Source organism: Gymnogyps californianus, chromosome 4 (genome assembly GCF_018139145.2).
Source record: "Gymnogyps californianus isolate 813 chromosome 4, ASM1813914v2, whole genome shotgun sequence".
NCBI classification, from domain to species: Eukaryota; Metazoa; Chordata; class Aves; order Accipitriformes; family Cathartidae; genus Gymnogyps; species Gymnogyps californianus.
The window spans coordinates 71,228,082-71,254,464 of NC_059474.1; the positions used below are offsets into that span (position 1 = coordinate 71,228,082).

Genomic DNA, 26,383 nt, shown 5'->3' on the forward strand with positions numbered 1-26,383 from the left:
TTGTACTCCGCAGCACTGGGCTTTTGTGCAGAAGTGTTCTAGTGACATGTATCAATGAAACCTGTGGGTTTTGCTTTTCTGCAGACACCTAGTCATTCTACTATTGCATACAAAAATCATTTTAATAGGTGCTGTATTTGAGGAGACGTTTATAGCCAAACTAAGAAAATCATTCTTCTTCAACTCCTTTTGTGCTACAAGAGCAAAACAACAGTTAAATTAGCTCTGACTCTTACGAAATGCTTGCAGGCCCATAGATCTTGGTTCAGACTGCGTATTATGTTTGAACTTTATTGCCCAGGCTATTTGTTATGTGTTTATCCTTCATAGTAAACTTTCTTTTGCTTTTATGGAACAATATTGGAGCCCTCCAGTGGCCAAACTAATCATTCTGAGGAATGGAGTTCAAGTTCTGCCAAGGAGGTTGTTTTTTTTTTTTCCTTCCCTATTAAAAAACTAATTTTGCGATCTTTATATTCAGAGTTTATGTAGAGTTTGAGTCACAGCATCATATGTGAAAAGTAAGGAAAGCTAGGAAAAAGAATAAATAGTCTCTTTGCACATCTAGGATCTCCATATATTTATTCTCCTATATTTTCAAGAATTTAATGAGTTGGTTATTTAAATAAATTCAATTAGATTAGATTTTCTGAGAGGATCCCATTATGCATATGAAGCAGAGAAAATACATTTGGAGTATCATGACAATTCAAATTTCCTTAAGTGACTCTATCAGTGCTGTGACTTTTTATCTGTTATGTGGCTGGTCTGTTCTTTAACAAAGCCTATTTTTTGTACGCGACATTGTCATTCATATCAGGGGCCTCAGCAAGTTGAAGGTTTCGGCCTCAAGGCTCCCTTGTCTGCTGCTCCCACTGGTATCTTTCACTTTCCATGGCCCCTCACTGTGATACCTACTCTGTGTATGAAATAATATTTTTTATTTATATTGTATGCCCTGGATATTAGTAAGAAGAGTTCTCCTTTAAAGAATGGTGAGATCGTCTAGAAAAACTAACAGCTAAAATTGCTTACTTATGCCTCCTCGTGTTTGGTGTGACAGTTATCACAGTTCTTCCTTTTAGATACCGAACTGCAATAATAGTCTTTAGGAACCCAAAATCAGATAGGTAGATCACAGTTATGTTGGAGCTGGGAGTTTTGGGAGGAGGTGGGGGATGACCAGGGGAAGAGGAGAAAGTATGGTCATTTGTTTATCTTTTAATAGGATGACCACAGTCTGGCATTCAGTCCATGTTCAAAAAGAAGTTAAGCAAGTGCTTAAGGTTGTTATTCCTACACCAACTTCTCTTTTAGGGGTCACTGGAAATGAGTTTGTGCCACTTTGCGTTGTATAGCTGCAGCTTTATAAAATCATGTATTATCATCAAAATGCTTCAGAACTAGAACATTCAAAAACTGGTAGAGGGAGGGTTCTGTTTGTTTTATTTTAGTAAAAAGCTAAGTAGCTTTTCTTCTGCAGGCACTGTGGGTATAAGAACAATTGTACTGGGTCATCTCAAAGGTGCGTTTAGCTCAGTGTCCTCTCCGCAACAGAAGTCAGTAAGCAGAGTGTAAGAAGGAGAGCAGGCACAGAGTCAACCTTCCTTGGCATATCTTCCCATCTTCCAGCCATCACAGGTGTAAGAGCCACTTGCTGAGCCTATCTGTAAGCAGTTTGCTTTTGCAGCCCCCTGCATATGTGAAGGTTTCTTCTGCTTCTTGCAGGGTGGGGTGAAAATGAGGAAAGCCAAGAAACAGTTGCAGCAGAAACTTCTTGCTTGCACTGCAGATGGGGGCAAGTTATGCAAATTCCTCTCATCGGCAGTAGCTGGAATTCCTGGAGCAACCATAGGCATTGTTTCCTTTCATGTTTTTTATGCGAGTTTGAGAATTGCTGGAGGAGATGGACACCCAGCTCCAATTGACTTTTTGAGGAAACTGCTAATGAGGTCAGTTTTTCTCATGGCTTTTTCCAAGGCCTGTAAACACCGGCAGAGCTGGGAAGAAGGCAGTCAGATAGATGGGGAGAGGCTGGTCGCCGAATATGAATATGTACTGAGGGTGGGAGCAAGAAGAGGCCTTGTAACTGTCAGAAGGAAGGCTAATGCTCTAGAGCCACTTTGCCTTCTGCAGCCGCATAACTTACGTGTGAGGCTGTGAGATCTGAACTGTGAAAACGTGGGAAACGGTGACAGGAGAGGAAAAAAGATGGGACTGTGCAAGGGGGGAGCAAACGTTCCCCACCTGCCTGATGCACATTTCATACCCAGCTCCCCGAAGCCTCCCATCACCACATAGAGCTGCTGCCACTGTTGCTAGCTTGCCACTTGTTTGCCATAGCCTCCTCTGACGGCTGCTGCCACCCAGATGAGAGCTTCAAGGGGTCTGGCAGAGCTATGGGAAAGCGGAGGAGGCAGGGACCAGTTGTAGCTATTAGCCCCTCACAGGGCAGCAGCACGAGAGAGCAGCTTTATCCCCAGGGACTCCGGCCTGCATGCCTTTACTAAGAGACGTTGGAGTGTAAGCCAGGAATGCCAGAGCGCACAGGCTGTCTGCAGCCCAGCTGTGCTGGGACCAAGAGGCGAATCTGTATGGTTCTGTGGTTTAGTCTGAATCCTTGTGGTTTGAACCTCTGCTCCACAGTGGCTGTGTGGAGAGACGGCATTCCCAGTAAGGGCGCTGTGCCCTGCTGTGTTCTCCCCGCAGCTCCTCAGGGAGCCTTTCACCCAGTACCCATTTAGTAGCTTGCTGTCTGGTAACATTTCCAGGCCCTGTACGGAGAGAACATCCTTGGATAGTTTATGCTGCTGTACAGAGACACAGGGAACACTTGAGGGGGAAAAATATCTGCTCTAGTTTCAGGCATTGCAGTCCTTTCTCATTAGCAGGGAGAGGAGAAGGCTGGCACTACTTTACTGATGAGTCAGGAAAATCCTCTATGTTTGCAGTGTCAAATGCATGTAAGACGATTATTACGAGTCTGAATTTGGAGTTTGGCAATACCAGACAGCCTTGGTTTTGGCAAAAAAAAAAAAAAAAAAAAAGAATAGGAGTGACTTATGTCCCCAGACATACCGAGACCACTGTCTCCTACAAATCCTACAGCTACCAGGACCCACAATATTCAAGGTTGGTTCTTGGCCTCATGTCTTCCACCTGGCATTGAAAAAAGTCAGTCTCGGGCAGCTGTGCATTTTAAAGCTGGGCCCTTAATGTAATTCTGAAATATGCTAATTGCTAGGCTTTTGTTTTCATTTGACAGTTTTGAAAAGCTTAGAAGAAAGGAGGAAAAATAAAAGAGTATTGTAAATAGCCCTAGGAAAAACCTCAACCTGCTGCCCATGTAATTTCCTTTAAAAACAAACTTTCATACTGCGGGAAGCTTTATCACACAGCAGATTTGCACACAATCCTATATGCCCGATATCTACGTGATTTTCCATCATTTCTTAAGCATGCTTGCTCATTGTTGAAGTTGTTACTAAGGTTACTACAACTGTTATTTAAGAAGGAAGAAGTGCTTGCTTACCCTAAAGCTTGTCTATATTTCCCTGCTATCTGTGCATCTAATTAAAAATACTTTTTTTTCCTCTCTCTACAGACTTTGCTTAGACCATCATGGTTATCATACTACTGTTTATCTGGAATTTAAAATCACAGCCCCTCCTGCTACCTCTCCCCTTATCCTTGCCTCTTTTAAATAATCCAGAAGTGATTAAGCATGTAAGTAACTAAGCAAGAACTTGGAGCTGCACAACCTGCCTTCCCTTTGCACTACAAGAAAGTAAGACTCTTTCCAAGAGCAAATGTAGTATCATAATTATAGGCCAAACTATGAAGATTTCAAGCTTTTTTCTTAGAGTTTAGTAGGACAAAACTGAAGCGTCTGGAAATGAAACTGGGGGAAGGACCTGACCCACGCAGACAGAAATCTTTATTAAACGCAGATGTCAACAGCAGTAGCATGTAATTAGTGCCCTAATTGTGACTGGGCAAATAACGTTGGTGGCTTGGGGAGGGTCCAGATGCAGGCATCTGACTGTAGATGCCTCTCTTTGAGCTAGTTACCAAGGCTCCCTTTAAGGTCAGTGAAAAGAAAAAGACACTTCTAGAGCATGATTTATCTCATTCCTATCTCAGCCTGGTATAGGGGATATGAATCTCATCCTTAAGACTGGAATGAATCGACTTGTTCTTGCCTGCAACTTTCTTACGGTACCTACAGGAGTTCCCAGGCTCTTTTCCTCTTCATAGCTCCCCCCCCCCCCGCCCTTTCTTTTTCCTGAATAAGAAAAGAAAGAGAAGCAAAAGCACCTATTGATCTGAGAAGATATAATTATATTCCCATTGGCTGGGCACAGGATTTGGGAGATTTGAGTCCAGTTCTAACCCTGCCACTGAGTTCATATACAGCTTTAGGGAAGCTTCCTGCTCTGTCATCTTCAGCAAAATGCAAAGTTTAATATATGTTTGCATCTGAATGACAGACACCATTTAAGTGCTAAGTGATGGTTTGTTTGGGGTTTTTTTTGACACACAAAAAAGGCTTTTTAGATTCAGCCCACCTCTGTTTTTCCCTGAGACCAAACTCCACATAATTCTGGTAGTAGCCCAAGAGTACTTTATCTCTAGACTAACAAATTAAAAGTGTCTTAGTACTAGGTAGCTCATCACTCCTAGAACAGGAGAAAAAGATGGGAATGAGAAATCTTTTAAGAAGGAAAATAAGATTAGTGGAAGCCCATTATATGAATGCACAGCTGGCTTATGGTGCATTTCTGTGGCTTATCTAACAGCAAACTATAATGTCTTGTGCTTCATACCTCCAAGGGGTTTAAAAAAGAACTGTAGTGTTCTCAGTGACTCAGTCTTACCTTACAGCATCTAACACTAGCAAATACTTTTTTGTCGTCTTGTGTTTATTTGACACTGTTAGAGGCACAAACTCTCAGTGGTGAATGGGACTTGAAGTCTGAATTTAATTTGGATTAGCTGTGAATATATGCTTAGTATGCATAGACTGCTGAGATGAAAACCCATGTGAGTATCATGGGCAGCAACTATATGTGCATTTGTACACGTGTGGAAAATGCAGGGAATTTTTTTTGCCAGCAAAAGGAAAAGGTAAAAAAACCTGTGGTGTTCACAATGGGCATGTACAGACATATGTAGCATTATGAGTTGCAGTTCCTTCCCTGGGAGGGCTGTTTCAAAATACACAAATACATAGAAGTGTCTGATGGTATTCTGATGCGTGGCCACAACTAACTGGGAATTTGACCTGTTTAGCAGAGCACTGACCACCTTTCTCCTGGTCATCTTTTTGGTTTGTATGGAGACATCTCGAAGCCTTACACACCTTTGGGATTTTGGCAAACTTTTCCTGCCATTGCTACAATGAGTTCAGTCCCCCAACAGCTAGCAACTAGGGAAATTTGCCTGCAGACAGGCTGCTGCTGCGGTACTCTGGGACACTGTTTTGCTTTAGACAAGCTCTGAGTAGAACTGAGCACCTTTATAAATAGATGGCTTAAGAAGGTAGAGATGTGGTTTCTCCCTAACAGTAGCTAACACTTTTCCAAAAGCATTCAATGGTAAGATACGCTGGTGATAAGGTATCTGCAAACTTCACGTAACAGCTTTAGAAAGAGGGCAGAGCGGGCAAGCATGGGACGTCTGTTCACAAGACTCTGGTTACTGCTGAGGGTGGGCCCTTCCCCGCCTGTCAGTGTAGTTTGTTTCGATTGAGCACGGGCACCTTTTTTTCTTGATGTCACTCAGACATCAACAGAAAGAGAGCTCTAGGCCAGGTGATTTTTATAGGTACTGCTGGCATTTGCTTCTGGCAACCATCTTTTCTAGGTGCCTCACAGCCCATTCTCCAACACTGGCATCTGTGCCCATGTTGGGCATCATTATCATGTGACAAGCAAATGTGCATTCACGCTGTTGAGGAAGGTACTGGGGACACTGGGAGAAACGGTCCACGCTGCCCACTGGAAGGGTGTGAAAGCCAGGAGCAAACAGTATGAATTGCTTGGGCAGGTTTCCCATGGCTGATGTCTTTCCTTAGGTGCTCCAGGTATGTGCAGGGAGTGAAGAGATTCACCAGATTGCAGCAAAGTGCATCCTTTTTAGGATCTGCCCTTTGGGGAAGCAGGAAGCCAGTGCACATATGCAAATCAAGTACACTGTGTGTGTATGTATGTTCAGACTAGCAATGGAAGAGAGGAAGAGGAAGAGGTTTATCCTGGGTTAGAGACAGCTGCTGTAGATGAAATAAGGAAGGTGAGACCTGAGCGAAGGTCTTGGTCTGATGTTGTTGTTCGTTGACATAAACCATTCTTTGTATTTTAGGTTGCTTAGGGTACTCAAGGTGAGGCACGTGCTTAAATATTGTACTGAATCAGGGCCTTGATTTGCTTAAAATCTCTCTTCTTCTTTACACTTCATCAGTATACTTAAATAGTACATTCGCAGTTCACCCCACACAGCAGGTCCAGCCTTGGGACTCTGTGACTCTGATAATTGCTGGGATCTGGGAGACCAGACACGTACTTTTCCATTAGTTGTTGCGTGCCTTTGTGGGACCCAAGGTCAGCTTGGGGTGAAGGTACTGAGGCAACAAAGAAGTAAAGTTTGTATGGTTTGCTTGGCCATATTTAGGGCAAAACTGCTATTCAGTGCTGTCTGGCCTTTAGCCCGTGGCAAATAGCTCTCAAACTGTGCTCAGAATAATTCAGAACATGTCTGGGGCATCCTGTACAATCCTTTGACTCCTTAAGTCTTCACAGATCTTCAACGATCCTGCTTTTTTGTTGTTTTTTTGTTTTTTGTTTTTTGGGTTTTTTTTACAGTGCTGGCTATAACTTGTATTGAAAGCAAAAAAGGAATGTAAAGAAGAGTTGTTCCATCAGACTTAGTGTCCATCTCTGAAGAAATTTTGGTGCAGAAGTGATCTTATCAATGGACCCCTAACTCCTAGTGAACTTAATGGGAGCTGAGGGCTTCAGCACCTCTCACGATTGGGCTGTGGGTTTTGTACAGGAGTCTTACAACACTGCTGCTGCATGCATTCTTTTAAATAGATATGCAAAGGCGAACAAGCAGTTCTAGCATTGCTCTTCTTTCCTAGAGATGGGTCAAGTTGATTGTGCTGATCAGAGAACTGTTTGGATGAAGGAAAAAGTCAGATCCATTTTGGATGTTTCTGACATCTTTTCTATTTTAGAATTTTCAGTTAGTTGTTTGGTTTTTTTATGGTCTCTAGCCTAGCACAATTCTACTTCCAAACTCATCTGTCCCATGTTTATTTTTTTTTCCCTTTCCCCAAAAGACATGGCTCAGGAGCATAATGAGAATTAGGACTTTGAAAAAATATGAGTATTAATTCATTAGTATGCGAAAGATTAATTTCCCTCCCCCTCCCCCCTATGCTTGGGTCTCCTTTGCAATGCCTACTGCACTGTTAATTGTTTAACCTGTACTTAGATAACCTATACTCCTTTAAAAGTATTTGTCCTTGCAAAGAAATCTTCAGGTCACCTATGTCCTCAGACAAGCTGCACAGTCAGGCACAGGGGACAGCTGGGGAAGAGGAGGCAGGCTTACAGAGACAAGCTGTGGGATAAATTCACCATTTTGTCTGCAGCAGAGTATAACTTGTCCTGTTGTTGATTCACAAGATTTTTCTTTTTGTAGTGTTAGTTGTGGAAATCTGTTAATTCTGAACTTTAAATTATTTTCAAATGGAAGTTTCATTTATGATGATGTTACTGGTGACTAAAATGTGTAGGCTTAAACAGGTACAGTGTATAGACTATCTGGCTCTCATTCCCTTCCTTTTCTGATTGTATCGAACACTTTGCTTTGCAAAGCATGAACTTGAACTTAGTCGTGTGGAAGAATCCCTGAAATTACTTACCCCACATTGATTTGAGGAACTGGAAGATGCTACTTCATGCAACTGTGGAATAAGTAGCCATGTTGACATGAGGTGGTGTTTGTTGGGAGTTAACACCAGTGAAATGAATGGGAGACAACCATACCGTTTCTGAGTTCAGTCTTCTGACAGCTTGCTATCGGTCTTCTTGAGATCATACACTAGACAGGCTTTGGTAATAAAAGAGGTTGAGTAGAAGCTCATAGTCCATGGAAACCAACAGTGTCATCAAGGGAGTACTGTCATGCCTCCACCATCCCTTGTCTCTTCCGGCTCCTTCGGAGTTTCTCCAAGAATATTCTGGAGTATTATATTATGCACGTAGATTGCGCCATGGCAGTACTTTGCATGCAACTGGAAGGTAATTTGCTTGCTCTAAGCATAAAAAGGGCTTTTCCCTTACAGCAGTTAGACAAGATTTTAGTCTGTTGGTTCTGAAGTCATAAACAGAGCTCATATCCTGCTGGTGCCTTAATGATGAAGGAAAGCCGAGGCTGTGTCAGAGCTGCTGCTCCTTCACAAAGCAGAAGAACACTTTGCTGTCCCAAATGCCCCTTCACTAGGCAGGCAGGGTGCCACCGGCGGACTTCACTAGCTTGCTACAACTTGTGCCCAGCCAAGGATGTATTGGGACAAGATTTTCCCAGGAGACCGTTTCTAGTGTCACATATGCGGTTTAAAGACCTAGTGAGTAGTGAATGAGTAGCGATGGTGCATGTGCAACAACACTGGATATGTTGCTTTAATGCTTCTTAGTTTAAAACGCAAGAGGTTCCTGCATTTCTTTTCTACGCTGATTTGCAGCAGTTCTTCAGGAGGTACAGCTTTAATAATTTGCAGTGCCTGCTTTTTATCATTAGCTTCTCTCCTGTCCAGATACAAAGCAGATTGGGAATGTTTTCAAAGGGTGAAGATTTATCAGCACAACTCCCAGACAAGTCAATTAGAGGCTGCCTGACTAAATCCTCATAACACGCTTTGAAAATGTAGCTCCTGCCGTCTGCGAGGACAGTTGCAGGGAGAGTGTAGTTCGGCTGTTCGGTGTGAGAGACAGGAGTAGGCACTGCCAGCTAAGTAGTTTGGCTCTCGGGCTCTTTAGCACCTTCATTAAGACTTTTGCGCAAACAGAGGAATGCTGGCACTCCCTAAGTGATGAGGTTACTGCTTTGCCAGTGTTTACCCTATTGGGCTAAAGCGGGATTAAATTGGATGGACCTGAAGAAGAGGAAGCCATGTAGATCATACACTTGGGCAGGAAGGCTGTCTGACAATGACAACAGCATTGCATCCATGAAATAATTTGTGCTCTAAAGTCCAGTTAAACTTGCCAATAATTTTGTATTGAGAAAATTGATTGCATCCATTGCCTGTGTCTTACTCAACAGCTTCCCCAGGGACCCTGCATGCCAAATCTCCTCAGAAGCGTGTCATTTAGTGTCTTTGTATTCAAATTTAAGTTGGAGTTGTGTAGAGGGAGAGACAGAAATTATAAAAGAAAAATATTTTAAAGGCAAACTGGAATTGATATATGATATATGCACTTAGGCTTCAGAAGGATCACACTTTTTTCCCCAGCCTGTTCTAGACACATACAATTTGAGCACCATAGTTGGTATTTTTTGTATATATTTGTCCACTAATTTTTGTACAGATTTCTTCAGTCCTGCATCCCTCACTAGCTAGGCATTCTCCACAGTGTTCATTTCTACATAAGAAAATGTCTTTCTGGCAGCAATGCAATGGGGTGGTTTAAAAGACTGCAATAAACATCAGTAAAGATATATGTGCTTATCCTTTTTATTTTGATGAAATTAATACACACAGAGCTGGAAGTCTTCTTATCACACGACCTGAGCAACAGAAATACAAAACTTCAGTCTGTGATGAAAATACATATGATCAGAGGCAGAGTCGAGCCATGGGAGAAGCTACCTCTCTTTCTCTCTCCATCTCTACAGAAATGTGTCTCTTTCCCTTCTCTTGCTCATCCCTCTCTCAAAGCTCTAATGAAAGCTCATGCCAGTTCTTGCTTTTCTCGAGCTGTTTTAGCACACATCAGCATCCTTACCTGGCTGTCTGAGGGCACAGAGTCACGGCATTTGCCTGGTTTGACTTCGCCAGTGCTGTCGCTGTTTTGCTCTCATCCAGTGCCTTTTTTATTACCCCTCTTCCCTGTCCTCCGCTTGACCTCCCAGCATGATCCAGTTCCCGCTGGTGGCTGGGAGCCTGACAGCTGGTCGGGGCAGGCAGCTCCTGCGAGGGCCCTGCGCTGCCTGCTTTGCATCCAGACAGCCGGTATTCTCTACTCTCGCTGCTTGAAAGAGCAACCCTTCCTGTCTGACCAGCCCGGCTAAAATGCACGGAAGCGGATCATTTTCCTCACTGTTAGCTCTTTCAGGTTTAACTGGTGCCCTGAGCTTCTTTTACTTCTTATCATTAACGGGAGTCGGTTTGTTCTTCTCATGACTGTTTGCAAGAACAAGGGCGATGACAGAGTCCCCAGCAGCCCTTAGCAGCTTGGGTAACAGGCAAAGCTTTGCCCTCCTTCATGAGGCAGAGGTTACTCTGTGAGCCTGCAGAGTTGAACAGGTTACTGGCTGGGTTGGCAGACCGAGAGTTTACCAACTTCAGACAGATTTCACAATGTGAATTTCTTGCGTATTTGTAACATTGCCCTGGCCGACAAGAACTGGGCAGGCAGGCCCAGCATGGAAGAGCACAGCGTGTGCTTTAAGTGAGCAATTGCGATCCAAAATCAATTTGCTACGTCAGGCTTCATCCTGTGAGTTAGCAGGCATCGGTGCCGTGCCTTCAGCAGTGTGAGGAAATTCAAGTAGTAGGGGAGTGGTTTGATGTATGAAATACTTTCATTTGTTGGAAGCAGTGGTGTGTAACCCACCTCCGCTTTGCTTGGCCACTTGTCTGAGTTCAGCTCCGACTCAGCTTTTGAAAGGCTGTCCTGCACTCCTCACCATCTCTGCGTGACACCTGCAGCAAGTGTCATTAAGAGGCCACTGTGGAGCTGATGGACTTCAGACACTGGTCACAAGATGTGGTTGTACCTCAGGCAGTGGCACCCTTTGGCACTGTTGACTTTTTAATGGCAGTCTCAGAACGGTACAGCAAGGAAAGATGTGCAAGAAATGAGGAATCCTTTCAAATGTTGAAGCTGAATTGCTGGCATGCAAATGGCAATACCGATTATTCCTTATTGATCTCAGATGAGGTGGTTATGGTCATTATGTCTTTGCTTAGAAGAGCTGTCACGTCAAATTCAGTTGCTTAGAGTCACTTCACAGCAACCCCTGGGACACTTGCTAAGTTGCTGATAGGATTTGAGTGCAGCACAAGAAGTTAAGGAGCAAACTTGACTCAGTCTTCAGGGTGCAGGCTGGAGATGGCTGAATTGGGCTGGTGTTTGGCAGAGCTTGTGGTGAGCACTCCCTGTCAGAGGCGGGGAGGTCAAGATCTATCAGGAGAGGTTCCGGGAGAAGAAGGGAGAAGAAAGGTGGGGCAAGCTCAGAAACACCTGGAAGAAGAGGTGCTAAGCCAGACAGACTGAGGGGAGGGAGAGTAGGAGCCCTGCAGGAAGGGCCAAGACTGAGTCGTTGCCATGGAAGGGAACTGAAGCCCATTTGAGCATGGATGGCTGTTGGGCCAGACTGTGATTCAACATGAGGAATGGAAAAGATTAATTTTTATTTTTAACAGAGTCACAGAAGAGCAGTGTGGAGACTATGATAACCCTTGTTTTGTGTAAACATGCATCTTCTCTGAGGAAGATGGACTTTGGGCTTTGGCTGGTTTCTCTGCTTTCCCATGGGGAGCAAAGATAGCTACGGAGCAAGGCATGTCCCAGCACAGCTGGGGAACGAGCATGCCAGACCTCTCGCAGTTGTTGCCCTTGCCTCGTATTGAAGTGGCTGGAGCTGCCTTAACAAGAGGAAAGTCAGCAGCAACATGTCCACTATGTAGCTGGTGTATGAAAGCATCTGGGAAAGTGACCCCAGCCTTCTTGTCTGTGGGTGCACAGATCATCTGGCCACCGAGTGGAAGTGAACCTGTGTTGGACCCTGTGAATCGTGCTCAGCCTCTGCAGGCAAAAAGAGAATTTAGCCTCTTGGCTTCCCCCCGCCTTTTTTTTTTTTTTTTTTTTTTAAAAGAGCAATGAAAGGACTAAGCCGCCGCCACAGCCCTGGTCACTCCCTGTGGATGAGTGGAACAGCCGCCCACCGAAGGCAGCGTGACGGTGGAGGATGGGCCGGCGAGAGGCTCGGCTGTTGCTATAACAACAGCACCTCGGTCTCATTTCTTTTGAAAAATGAATTGCTGCTGGTGGGATGAAGTGGAGCAGCTTCTGCCCGCAGATGAAAGCCCTGCCGTCAGCCTCAATGCTCTCTTGTTTATGTATTGGGTCTGTCGTGGCATGTCCGAGCAGCTCTACTGAAAATTTCAGGACAGGTTGGATTAGACCATTCAGGTCTGTGTGTGTCTGCACGTTTGCGTGCACAGTCTCTGTCCCCCCTGCCTCTCCCCCAGTCAAGAGTCATTTAAAAAGTCAACCCACCAAAGTTTGACCTTTTCTTGCTCTGCAACTAGAGTTTCTCCAGAGACATATAAAGAATAACGAGTCCTGCTTCACTCTCTTCTACTTTGGGGTAGAATCCTGCTGTGAAATGCAGGTCCATCAGCCAAATATTTTGTGTGAATAAAGCTAAAGGCCTACAAAACTGGCAAGGGTTTAATTTTATTTTAATATTTTTGTTCTATTTTAATATTTTCCTTTTATTTTTATTTTATGCATCAAGAGTCTTCTGCTCCTAGACATAAATCTCTACGCTGCTGCTAATATCTTCATGATGCATACTTTAAATCACATGCACAAGCTATATGCTACTACTTAGAAGGAGAGGGAAGACACTTTACAGGAGAATATTTTGCTTCAGACATTGTTTTTACAGGGGGAAGGGGAAGTGCTGAGATTTTAGTCTAAGATGCTGTGGAGGCCTGGTGGTGGTAAACTTTGCCAGTAGATGGTCAGTGTATGATATTCAAGCCATCCAATAGTTGACATGGTGATTGGGAATGAAATCAAGATATGAAAATGAACGTTCGCATTGAAGCAATTTGATAAGAATATTTCTGTGTTGTACCCCAAAAAGAAGAGATGCATCTATTGTTATGGCTCCCAGCCCCTCCAAAATGCCGGAGCCAAGGCGCTTCCCCACCTGCAAAGGTTGTATCCAGCATGTTGCCTTCAAATAAACCTCTCATGTTATGTTTCTGTCTACCTACAGTTGTTCAATGAGCAAACAAAGAAAATAAAAAGATGAGTTTTTTTCTAGTGCCTGTTAACCCCCCAAATCCTAAAACCTCTGAAAGAGAATAATGTGGAGCTACAAACTTAGAATAGGCTTCATTTTGTTTTCATTTGCAACAAGGCATGATTTTTGTACATTTGGTATTTGATGGAAAATAGTTTCCATGTTAAAGCTGCTTTTTGTTGTAATGCATGATAAACATGATTATTAATATTTATATACTGGGCCTGCTTTTACTTTCACTAAAGTTACTGTATATTTGTACAGGGGGACATCCAAGTTTCAGCACATGATGAAATTTTCAGGAGCTGATATTTTTAGGGCTGGTTATTTGCCACTAGATAGTTTTGATTCTTTTGATAAACATTCATGTACAAATAAGGTGATGGATTCAGGATAAATTAGTAAACGATGTGAAACCTGAAAGTGTGAAATGATGTGAAAGTGTATCACTCTTACTGATATTCTGTAAGGGATACCTTCAAACTGTTGTGAAATGTATGGAGTCAGTTCTCTTGTATTTCTCAGGAGGTAATTGCTCTCACTAATCCGTGACTTGTCATTAAGACAAATTAAGTTTTTTCCCATCTCTTCCTTATATGAACTTTTCTTCACAACTAGAAGCCTGTCACCAGGTCCTTTGGTGTGACTGTTCTTACTTTAGCCCAGCATTTGGCCAATACGAACTCGGGGCAAAGGGCCATCGCAAGTTTTGGACATTTCTTCGAACCCTGTTTTTGCGTGTGCGTGCCCGTTGAACTTGGTCTTGAGTTACTTGCCATTCAGTGACTGTTTTTCTGATGTGGAAGGCAAAGAGGGATAGTGACTTTGTAGTGAGACAGCTTAGGAGCTGAAATGGGTGATTTCAGCTACAAATTGTGAGTGGCCCATTAGGCACAACATTTAAATATGCTATTTTAAGCCATTATATCAACTGTGTTACTGACCACCTGCACTTGAGGCCAGATTGTGCTCTTTCTTTTCTTGCTCTGAAGAAAGGAAACTTGGAAGCAACTGTGCTGCTGTACTTGTGAAGCGGTGCCATTACCACATCCGTATCGTCCTTTCCTTGTCTCCGGGGTCTGAACCAGGGTTCTATAAAGATCAGTGAAACAAGTTCAGTGGCTCGGCTGTAGTCTTCTGCCACACGCCAGTTACACCGGTCAAAAAGCAGCAGGGAGCTGTAATGCCATACGGTGGTATTCAGCTTAACATAGGTTTTTAGGGGAGGGAAGCAGCGGAGGTGAGAGCCATATCATAAACCTCCTTGTGGGATCTGATTTTTCTCCTTCACACTAGTCCTGGGTCTTGACTTACCTTCCACATTGCTGTTAACTGGCACAGATGAGGCAATTACCACCCCTGGGCAAGTGCCGCTTGCTGCTGCCGTGGCACAGAGAGATGAAAAGGTGATGCCTCTGCTGTGGGGCTCCATGCTCTGCAGCCTGGTGTGCTCCTGCAGACCATGGCTGATTAACCTGAATGTGCCGGGCTTTAATCAAGAGAGTGCCAGCGTGGTGTGCGCTCCCGCCTGCATCTGCCGCCACGTGCAGGACCCCATCCCTGGGCATTTGCGGAGCTCATGGGGACGAGAGCTGCTGCGGTCGGGTGGGGGGAGAGGAGTGGGAGCCCAGTGATGAGGACTCTACACACGCAGTGGGGAGACCCAAAACACGCTTACAGCTTTCCTGACCCCTGCCTTGCCGCAGGTGGGTTCCCCATTGCAGTCTGCGGCACAGGGAGAGGAACTTCTCAGTGCAAACCACTGGCCTTGCTGTTCCCTGACACCCAGAAACCAGGAGTGGGGTAAGACTCAGGGTAAGGACAAGCTCCTGTGGAGCTGCGCAGGCATCTTGCACTGCAGGAGGAGCCCGGCCGAGCAGCGGTCCACGTGGCAGAGGCTGTGGTCACAGAGCAGCCGGTCTCTGTGCGGCCTTACAGAAGCCAAGAGGAGAAGGAATTTCAGCCTGTGGGAGGCTTGGCATGTGCTGGCTTTGTACAGGCAGCAAAGTCTCGGGCACGTATGCCAACAGGGACCCACTGGTGACTCTTGGCTGTGTGTTAATCATTTTGCCACATAAAAAAAGCTCTTCTGCTCCAGTACAAATCAAAGAGTTGGTGGTCTGCTTAAGGACTCATAGACTTGCCTTTCTGCTTTGTTAGAAAGGTCACATCTCTGCAGAGCACCAGCATGTAGCTTAGTATCCCACACATGTTCAGCTGGGACTGCAGCAACGCGTGCATTGGCCATGTCCTCCTGCGTTGCATGCTGAAGAGGCCACCCAGGCCTGAAGGGCGAGAGAAGGGTGCAGCCTTCTCAGAACCGCTCCCTCTAAAACGGGGATGAGATATGGATTTGCTTGCCTGTCTTACACATGGGATGAAAGGGGAACTAGCCCTCTGGGATGGGAGAAATAAATGGGATGTGGATTGTGGGAAGAAAGAAGGTTGAGGACCTCTAGGTTAGGGAAGGGGTGGGAGCTGCATGTCTGGGACTTTCATACCAGTAAAAATACTTCTAAAATTGATAAAATCTTTCAGTATTTTGTCTTCTATTGTTCAAGTATCAAGGATGTAAGTGTGTCCTGAAGGCGTTCGCTAGAGCTGTGACCTCTTTGCTTCCTCCCCTCCCCACTATTGTTTTTCGCCTTAGCTGAAGAGGGATGCTTTTTTTAGCCTGGTACATAAGTGGAGGACTTAACGTTTGGTGTGATAGGAGAGGACTGTAGGTTGTTGCAGTGCTTTGCTGTGCTTCTTTTAACCTGAATTAAAGCTTATATTAATACACTTTTTTTTTTTTTAATAACATTCTTATATTCTAATTTAATTGCTTTCCTGGAGACTTGTCTTGCTATCATTTCTGTTAGTTATTTATCTTTTACGTTAGCTCCTAGCACACAGGTTATTTCCTTTGTTTTGTTATTTGATTGAGTTAACATCATGCAAAGTGCCTTCTATTTTTTAGGGTGGATATATTTTTTTCCTTGCTTAAAACTGACTCTCAGTATGTTCCGTAGCCAAGAACAGAGGGCTAATCAAATGAAACTATGTTAATGAATTTTCTCAAAAAAATTTAGTGTCAACAACACATGTTTCAATACAAGTAGTCAATCAATTGTATTGCAGGTATTTTTCAAGAAGCTTCTAGAAACTTCCAACAAAAAGATTTTCAGAGTAAACAGTAAATTTTAGTGATTCCATTTTTTTGGTCCAATTTAAGACTCCTCACTGTGTTAGGCACTGTTTAAGTCTCATCACTGTGTTAGGCACCAAAAAGTTGAATTAGTCAACTTGTTCCATAAAATTCTGGTAGCTTGGAGAGCGCAGGCATATTTTACAGTTCTGCTCTCCTAGTCAGGGGCAGGTTTGATTTTTTTGGTTGGTTTTTTTGGTTGGTTTTTTTTTGTGTGTGTTTTAGACCGTCTTCTCAAATTGATCAAGGCATAAGAATGAAATCAAAGAAACTTCCTAATCAGAGTTTTTAAAACTTATTATCGCTAGTAGGCTTGATGAGGAGTATCTGTCACAAGGCTCATCAGCACTTTTTTTGTATCTGCAACTGGTTAATTTTTTTTTTTCCCCCTCTTGTTTTTCTTTAAGCTTCAAGAGACGGTCAAAAGGAAGTTGGAAGGCGCACGTTCACCTCTCAATGGAGAACAGCAGAATGGAATTTGTGATGGGAGCTTTTCTCCGACCAGCAAGCGGATACGGAAGGATGTACCAGGCATCGAGGCAATCAACAGCTTGCCCAATAATTTGCCTTTGCCTGCTGTTTCTCCTCTTCACCAGCTTGACATGAAAGCTCCCCTGCCCCTGCAGAACAGTGGAGCTCATGGTAGTGGTCTAGAAGACTTGGGTAAAAATGGTGGGCTTTCTGAGATAAAGCTCCCTGTTAATGGTTGCAACGAGCTAGACGATAGTTTTAACATCCTACAGAACAAGGAGCTAAAGCAAGAGCCTTTGGATGACGCCAGCTGCATAGACACTTCTGAAACATCTCTTTCAAATCAGAACAAGCTCTTCTCAGACATTAACCTGAATGATCAAGAGTGGCAGGAGCTAATAGATGAACTAGCAAACACTGTTCCAGAAGATGATATACAAGATTTGTTCAACGAAGACTTTGAAGAGAAGAAGGAGCCGGAATTTCCCAGGCCTGCCACAGAGACTCAAGAGAGTGCAAGTGTGAAAAGCGATCCATCTCATTCTCCATTTGCTCATGTCCCGTTGGGGTCTCCTCAGGTGAGGCCTTCTTCTTCCGGTCCTCCATTTTCAAACGTGTCTACAGCCTCTAGCATAGCTTCTGTGTCCAGCGCCCCGCCAGCCCCAATCCCTGCCGGCTCACCAGCAAACTGTGTTGTTCAGTCACCTCAGACTCCCAGCCAGGCCCACGCTCCAGGCCAGACACAGACGCGGTCTGGAAATGGCTATCTTATGAATCCAGCAGCAGCAACTGTGGCAGGATCAGGGCCTGGGCCTGTGACTATGCCAAGCGCTGACTTGTCTCCAGCTGAACAGCTCAAGCAAATGGCAGCCCAGCAGCAGCAAAGAGCTAAGCTCATGCAGCAGAAGCAGCAGCAGCAGCAGCATCCAAATCAACCCTCAAGCTGGTCACCTGTGGGCCCTCCATCTAGTCCATACGGAGGACCCTTCAGTGCAGACAAACCAAATAGTCCAATGATGTATCCCCAAGCCTTTAACAACCAAAACCCAATAGTGCCTCCTATGGCAAACAATCCACAGAAGACCACAATTAATAACTACCTCCCTCAAAATCACATGAATATGATCAGTCAGCAGCCAAATAACCTGGGCACAAACTCCTTAAGCAAACAGCCCAACATGCTTTCTTACGGCAACACCAAACCTCTGACCCACTTCAATGCTGAGCTGAGTCAGAGGATGACCCCACCAATGGCAAATCCCAGCAAGAACCCCATGATGCCGTACATCCAGCAGCAGCAGTCCCAGCAGCCGCAGATGCAAGCTCAGATGGCGCACCTGAGCGAGGAACAGAAACGCATGCTCATCATGAAGCAGAAAGGAATGATGAATCAGCCCATGGCATATGCAACACTTCCTTCCCTTGGTCAGGTAAGCGTGAGTGCGTGATATGTGGGCAACCAAAAAGAGACTGATACAAAGACTTAGTATCTCTTTGTACGGTCTCCTCCTCCCGCCCCCTCTTTCTCCTGGAAAGTATGGAACGTCATTGCAGATGCTTCTTGGACTTTTCATGTGGTATTGGAGCTTGATCATTTTAAGAAATGACTGAAATGATGTTGCGTTATGTCTCGGAAATGTTGTTAAATGGCTGTTTTTCTGAACTAGCGCTCTTTCCCTGTGCTTCTACGGATGAGTGCTTAGGGCAACTCTGGGAAGTTTTGGGTCAGAAGTCACTCCTCCTTGGAGGCTTTGTTTCCCTTTTTTCATAATGTAAGATTCGATGGTTTTGGATCCCAAACCACTGCATGGCTTAGTTTCCACAGTGTAGTTAGCATTGTAACAAAAAGACGGAGCAGTTGGCCCCTTCTTCTTGGGGCAGAGATCGAGCCAGCTTTAAACAGCGTCTTTGGCATTTTGGCTCAGGGAGCAAAGGAAGGATATTTTGGGTGCTGAGTGCCTTTGGTTTCCACTGGAAGAAGTAAGCACAACTGAATGCTTTTAGTGGTGCTTGAACCATGCATGAAATTAGATGGTTTATTCTGGGACTTTCAAGCAGTCTTTAGCAACCTTAAGTATTTTATTGTTGTGAATCTGTAGAGTCTTTCAGCAAGAGGCTAAAGCCATGTTGGCTTGAGTGACTTGGTGTCACTGTCTTACATGTATTCTGTGCTAACCTCTGGAGTGGCAGCTGCCAGGCTTGGGGAGTGTTTTGGAATGAATTAATAACCGATTTGAATAATGGTTATAGTAATGCCCTGTCGCCTCCTAGGTCAGCTGGGTATTCTTAGTTGTTCAGCCCCTGTAAAGATCCGCACACTGGTGTCATGGAAAGGCTCAAGAATAGATTCTCTGAATGTTGTTTTAAGGGTTTTAAAAAGAATTAAAGTTAATAATCAGTTCACAAAGTAGCTGATGCCTTCATAGAAGTTATGTGCCACCAAAACATGTCAGGAATTCTGATATAATAGTACACTAATAGAATTGTTGGTTGATAGTTCTAGCGTAACAGCTTTTTACCAAATTAGCTGTTTCCACACCACCTACAAGGAGTACTTCCTTCTAAGCATGGTTTAGCCGTGACTCACACTGTAATGCATGTAGAAATACAGCAAAATTTGTCATTTCTTCAGCTTGTGGAGTTTGGGGATCTACCAATAGGAGGAGTAAGAGCTTTACCAGGTCAGAGCCCATCACATATTATTTAAAATTAATTGCAAAACAAAAAGAAATGTTCATCTGCCTCCTGTTTTTGGTTCAGGATGTATGGTGACAGCTCAAAGGTTCGTATCTTTATTTTAATTCTGCTTGCCTATTGCATTAGAAATAGCTGGTCTAAAGACTCTTCTTTTTGGGAAGACTTATCTAGAGAAATACTGCAATAATGACATAAAACTCAGACTGTAATCTGAGCTACAGATTTGTCAGGTTGTAACTGAGAGGCAGAGGATGTTTGGTCACACTGTCTAATGCTTTATCGTTTCTTTTCTTTGTTTTTGTTAAATCTGTTGAACTCAGAGACCCATCAAACAGTTGAGAGGACAAACTGCCTATGTGAAAGAGTTAATGTCATCTCCTCCATTTCATAAATTGAGAAATTCATGTTCATATCTCACTGCAGTTCTCCAGTGTGAACGGGAAGCCAAGGTTTCACATAACTAATCTCACTCTCTTCCTTTTTTTTAATGTAGGAAAAAGTAGATATTTGGATACAACTAGACATTATTCAAAAAACAAGTCCAGATATTAAGTCATTTCTATGTCATATAAAGAAGAAACTTAAGGCAAAGCCATACTTTGTTATGTAATATGTGCAATTCCCATTTATTGACCCAGTCAGGATGAGGGACTTCTTGCCTGTGTGTAGACGTAGAAAGGTCCCTTTACTACTTGTGAAACCCACTTGCCTACACTGAAGGGATTTTGTTTGGTGAGGAAGGTTGAAATAATAGATTTCTAACTGTATTGTATTTCTTCATTCCTTCCTTTCCTGCTTCCCTGAAAAGCATTTTTCAGTGGAAAATTGGAAAGCTTATTATTGTGAGATGTGCTTGGTGGAAATGGATTGTTTTTGCAAAGGTGGTAAAAACGATATGTTGATATTGTTGAGTTAAATCCAGACTGATGCAGATGATCTGATTCTATTACTTATCTCAGAATGCGGACGGTCAGACTTGCCAGATCATATATGGAAAATAAGGAGATTGCACTCTTCAGTCTGAAATACATTTCTGAATGTAAAGTGAATGTATCTTTCTGTCAGTTTATAGTTTCTACTTTCATTGTAGTTTTGGGTTTTGATACAGAATTGTAAAAGTGTATGTGTGTGTAAAATAATCGTGAGGATTTAACAAATGGTATTTAAGGGGAAAAAAAATTCTAGCTATTGCATCTCATGGTTAGCACTGATCATATATTTCTGTCAGGTAACTATTATAAGGGCATATCTGAGAATCAAAAGATGATTTAGGGAACATCAGACACGTACAAAAACACCTTGTCTTATTTTCTGTGTACTGCTGTAAAATTCAAGCATGGCTAGCTGTGTGTATGTGTGTATACATGCACTACATACACTAATTAGACCCATGTCCATTTGGACCTAAGGTACTTCTGTTGTTAATAAGCAGACTTTTTACATGGACTCATTGCTTCAGTCGTTGAGCATACTTTAGAGAGACATACCATTTTTTCAGTCCAGCTGGGACCTTGCAAATGCTCTGTGGAGGTCAGTTGCCCGTGACTGTCCTATTAACGTGTCAGTGCTGGTGCTCTGAGCTTGTGTCCTGGGCTTGCTGAGCATCACTGCATACTCTTGTAAAGAGAGGTGAGCAGCGAGAGAGGAAGCTGTGCAGCTCAATATCCATATGAGTGGCTGGACAGGCAGAGTGCTAAATTAGCAGCTTAGCTAGCAAAACAAGTATCCAACAAAAGCAGGATTTCTCTAAAGGCTTTCTACACTGTCGGTGTTGAAACTCTTCCTGTCAGACATGGTAGTCCTTGGCTTTGCTGCGCAGATCCAGGACTGGTACTGGCACTGTGGTTGTAGCCCCCATCACACTATTGCTGAACGACCCATACGCCCTGAACCATGATGTCCTCTGTTTTATGCTACAGCTTGTTCTCTTCCAAGGAGCACTGGATGGGGTATTTGTCTGTTTTTCCACAAAGCAGATACTGGTTTGGATTTTTGAGTCGGGGATTTTTCCGGGGTTAGCCTGAAGGTAAGTCAGACCACTTTTTGTGGAATTGACTGTTAAAACCATGGTCAGATCCTGACCCATCTATATGCAGCAAAAACCATAGTCGGATCCTGACCCATCTACCTTCAGCAAGGCTCTGTCCTGCTAGTAGTGTTGCCTCGTGCCTGACTGTTCTCCACTTGGTCAGGCTTGTACTTAGAAATCTCTGCTCTTTGCCTTGTCCCACATACCCTGATCTGCCCTAAAACCAGTTGTTAGTTTGTGAGTATGTGGCAGGTATTGCCCTTTAGCCTCTTGCTTTGCCTGGGTGGTTCTTTCATTCTTGCTTATCTGTGGCTATAGGCTAAAACAGCAAATACAGATTTTCACTGGGGCTGGTAACTTGTTAGGTATTTGAGGGCTGGAGGTCCTCTGCTATTCTGGTTCCCATGTGATAATAAAAGAAATTGGTTTCACACCAAGGTGCAACAGGGGCTTTGTTTACTGTTTTCATGTGATTTAAGAAATAAAAGCAAGCAAGCCTAAATCACCCTCCTTTCTCAAAAATTAGAGCTTTGTTTAACCTAAAATGTTCCATTTAGTTTTTGAGGTGTATGTAAGGTTTTATGGGAGGCACTTTTTTATTTTCTTTTTTTTTTTTTTCCTTTAAACCAAAAAGTAATTTCAAATTGGGGAAAAGTGAAAACATTTTCTTTGGAAAATCTCAGAATCATTAATTGTGCCTTTTCTTGGTTCCAGCTGTTCAATATGTATGCGTAATGGTAAGAGAAAAAAGCAGCCCAATGGAATAGATGTTGAATGGCTGAGACAGAATTTGATGTTTGGAGCCAAGTAAGTGAGGGAAAGTAATGAGAGGTTGAAACAAAACAGTATTCTCTGTGGGTGTAAGAAAAATAAAACTAGACTGCAGTTCTTTGCCTGCATGGGACTGTGAGGATGCTGCAATTACAGTTCCTATTGAAACCACTAGTTATGTTGTTTGAAATGGGAGGGATGTGAATGAAGAGGAGAAATGACACCATACTGGAAGAATATCTTCAAATTTTCTTTTCTGTCTTTTGTTTTAATCTTATAAATTCAAGATGCATCATCTGCTCAGTCTGGTTTTGCATGTGAAGGATAAAGGGAGATCTGTGTCCCGAGAACATTTCCAAAACGTAATTGTCTTTGTCCTTTCTAAGTGAAAAGGTGTGTTTCTCACTGGAATTGTAAAAGAGATTTTATACTTTTTTGAAGGTTATCTTTGGGATAGGGAGAAAAAGAGATTGTTGATGTTCTGGGATTTGGCCTTTTTTAAAAGCCTACCTGAAAGTAAAGAAGAAAGTCTACAGATTTGTATTCACCGCATGAAAGTGTGGCAGAAACACAACTGTCTCACCAGATTTTAGGGGAGACAAGCTGGAATGGAAATAATGACTGAGACTGTGAGGATCACTTGCTGAACAGGCTATAGAGATGTAGTGAATGCCCGTCAATGCTATGTTTGACTCGCAGCCGCCGTTTTCCACAAAAGGTTTGCCCTGGAGTTCAGATGCAGTGCCTGCCTTTTACAAATGCCGAAATTTGCTCCCCAGAAATCAGTCTCCCATAGACTCTTAAGGACAGACGGGTAATCGAAATGTGCTTGGATGGATTCTGATCATCTCACCAGGCAATCTGTAAACAGTAGCCTGGCCTTCTTACCATTCCTGCTATCGTCTGCCCATTGTGTTGGGAAGGAGGTCATGTTAGCATAAATCACTAGAAACAAATGTTGGACAGCACTTGGCTAAGATCAGATCTCCATGGCATAATCCTAAAAACCAAATTTTGGCTTGCTGGCATTCCCTCATTTTGGACCTGTGGGCGTGTACTTTTTAACCTAATACATACTTTGTTCATTCCATATGGTAAGTGTTTTTCTGCAATACTAAGTTTTTTCTCTAGTCTAAGCCTTGCAAAGTCAAAGTATAAGAGCACTGCTCCCATGCCCCAGCTGAACCAATCATCATAAGAAAAGTATGAAAAGTGTGCCACTGTTTTGCTGGAGAGTGTCAGAATAACTGGTCTTTTCCTCTTTTTAAATATCGCAGTTGTAGTGGTAAATCTTTGGTTCTTAGAAACTTCTCCAGTTGTCCAAGATTTGTTAAAATACATTGTTGTGCGTTTGCTCCTTGTCTAGTTTCTTGAAGACTCATAGTGTGAGTTATTCTCATATGTAAAGAAATTGTCCTACATTACTTTTAGAAGCAGAAAATTTGTATTACTGACTGCACAAAGTGTATATTAAATGTCCCCTATTTTGAAGTCACCATGATAGCATACTTTTTCTTCCTACATGATCTAGATTGCTACATAAAGAGCAGTTTGCGCTGTTATTTAGCGAGGCCTGTTAGTCGGATGATATAACATGTGCCAACCAACTCTCCTTTAGTTTTATTAGTTACGACTGCAATTGCAAAGCACTGTGATTTTGAAATGTCTGTAGCTGGTAGCAGCATATTTTTACATATAGTGCTACCCTTTCCTGGTTTGGGTTTGGGGTTTTTTTTTCGGCCATTTTCTCCTTAGAGTGCAAGTTATCATCATCAATTTTAGTTTTCCAGTCTCATGAGCCATTCCACCTGCTTTCAGCAATACCAGCCATAATCCATTTCTTATTGTTCATGAGCCTCTCTAACTCTTCTTGTTTATTGTATATGCTCTTAATGTTAATATACAGATGGTGTAAAACTGTGTTCTTTCCACCGGCTTTTATGGTTGGATCTGTCATAAGCTGGTGACACAGCACCGCTGAACATGCTGGGATGTTCATACCATGCTCTCCTCAATACTGTGCTCTTCCGCAGGCTAGTTTGCTGCCCTCTGAGCATCAGCATAACTAATTTAGCACGAAAAGGCCGATGCTTTCAGTGCTAGATGGTGACTGAAAGATCCACGTAGCCTTTTCTTCGTATAACAGTGTTCTAGTGTTCTCTGGACAATCAAACACCCTCCTTCCTGTCCTGCTTCCTCCACCCGGGCGGTCGCCTCCGAGAATCAGCGTATTTGCTGCGGGAGAGCTATACTGGGTAAACCCAGTCATCCACTGGTGCGTTTACTCTTTGTGGATCTGGAAAAGTCTTTATTGCAAAATGGTACCTGTCGTGTTTTGATGTAGACAGTGGGTTCAGCTCATGAGTTGGATTCTGTTATTCTCCGTTTGTATTTTGAGAGAAGGCTTAATCCAAAGACTAAGAGTAAGGTTCCCATCCTTGGCGGTGCACTTTGTCTGTTTACCGTTTAGTGCCTCACAGCTGGCTGCTAGAGCTTGCAGAGCGCGCTTGTCTGAGCGCTTCAGCGTGACTTGGTCTAATCCCTTTCTCTCCAGTCTGTGATCTTGCACAGCCCCACCAGGATGCAGATTTGATCACAGCTTGCACTTAGATAATATTTTGGAGTTTTAAATTTGTCCTTGTGTAATTTTTCTAAGACCATGACTGTCCTTAACTTTACCTTTTTCTGGAGTTTAGCCATTTAGCGTACTTCTTGCCCCTGTATTTTCCTTTTCCTTCCATAATTGCCAAGTTTGCCAGTTTGCTTCTCAACATCTCAGAAATATTAATTAGACCTTAATTTTAGAGAAATCTATATTCCTGTGTTTAAATTCATGAATATATAAGTCTGAATGTCTCAAAAAAGTCAACTCATGCCCCATAACACTGCTGGTCATAAATATTCAGAAATTCTAAAATTGCTTTAAAATCATGAGCTCATAAAAATGATATCTATTGGAGATGGTGGTGGTAGTTGTCTTCCTGTTTTCTGAACTGCTAGGGTTCTTGTTTTCCAGCTCTTCTTTATCCATCTGGGACAGAAGTTTACTTTTTAAAGTAAAGCTTTGACTCTCCCTTACCCCTTTGACTCTAGAATATGAAAGTGAAAGGAAAACATGTCAAATTATAAATCTTACAATAGCGTTGCAAGATAATGTAATACTGGGGATTTTCCTTACCCCATTTCAGTGTCATCTGTTCTTGTGCTGCCCAGCTGGATGATTAAGGTTATGGTGCAACTCCAAACCTCTGTCTTGGAAGCTTCTCTTTGGTTGTGTTTGTATTTCTAACGCGTCACGTAGTCCTTTTAGAAAGGACACCTCACAAAAACAAATGATATTGTTTCCAAGTTACTGTCTGTACTGAGGACACAGGTGAAGTAATTGCTCACTGTGTACCGAAATTGCTTCATTTGCCACTGACAAGGAGGCTGAGCGTGCATTTTCTGCGTGGAGTGGATTTACTAGACCTTGTAGCTCACAGCAGTAATAAAATCAGCAGCAGCTCCTGACCAGATTTAACAGTACAGATCCAGGGCTAGGGAGGCCTCTATTTCATCTCTGTTTCGGAGGCACAAGGAAAATCTCTTCTTCCTTCTGGGCCCGACCTTCCAGGTCTCATGCTAACCCACACCAAGGCTGGTGGTTTACTTTCCCTTGGTGGTAAAGGGAGTCAAGCAAGCCTTGCAACTGATTTTGGAAGAGAAGAGGCTTTGCTGGAAAGGCCAGGGAAGGCTTTGCAGCTGTCCACCTGTTTCCTACGCTGCGGGCAGTTCAGCAGCGGACACCTTCCAAGTCAGCCGACCGCAAGAAACAGCAGACATGCGTTGTATGGTGCGTGCCTCTGCTGTGAGCAAGGGGGGGGGGGGGGGGGGGGGCATTTCACGGTGGCCTTCTGCTAGTGCTTACTGTTGTGTTTTGGGTCTGAAGATACTCAGACCTACCATGTTTCCACAGA

At 43.3% G+C, this 26,383-nt stretch overlaps 1 protein-coding gene across 1 annotated transcript in view; it reads left to right on the top strand.

The window, feature by feature from the left end:
• MAML3 (mastermind like transcriptional coactivator 3) overlaps positions 1-26,383 on the top strand; it is a 249,411-nt gene that overhangs the window by 140,976 nt on the left and 82,052 nt on the right. Inside the window, exon 2 of the mRNA XM_050896598.1 lies at positions 16,867-18,360. Within this exon, the coding sequence (XP_050752555.1) occupies positions 16,867-18,360 (1,494 nt within the window). The remainder of the gene's footprint in view (positions 1-16,866; positions 18,361-26,383) is intronic.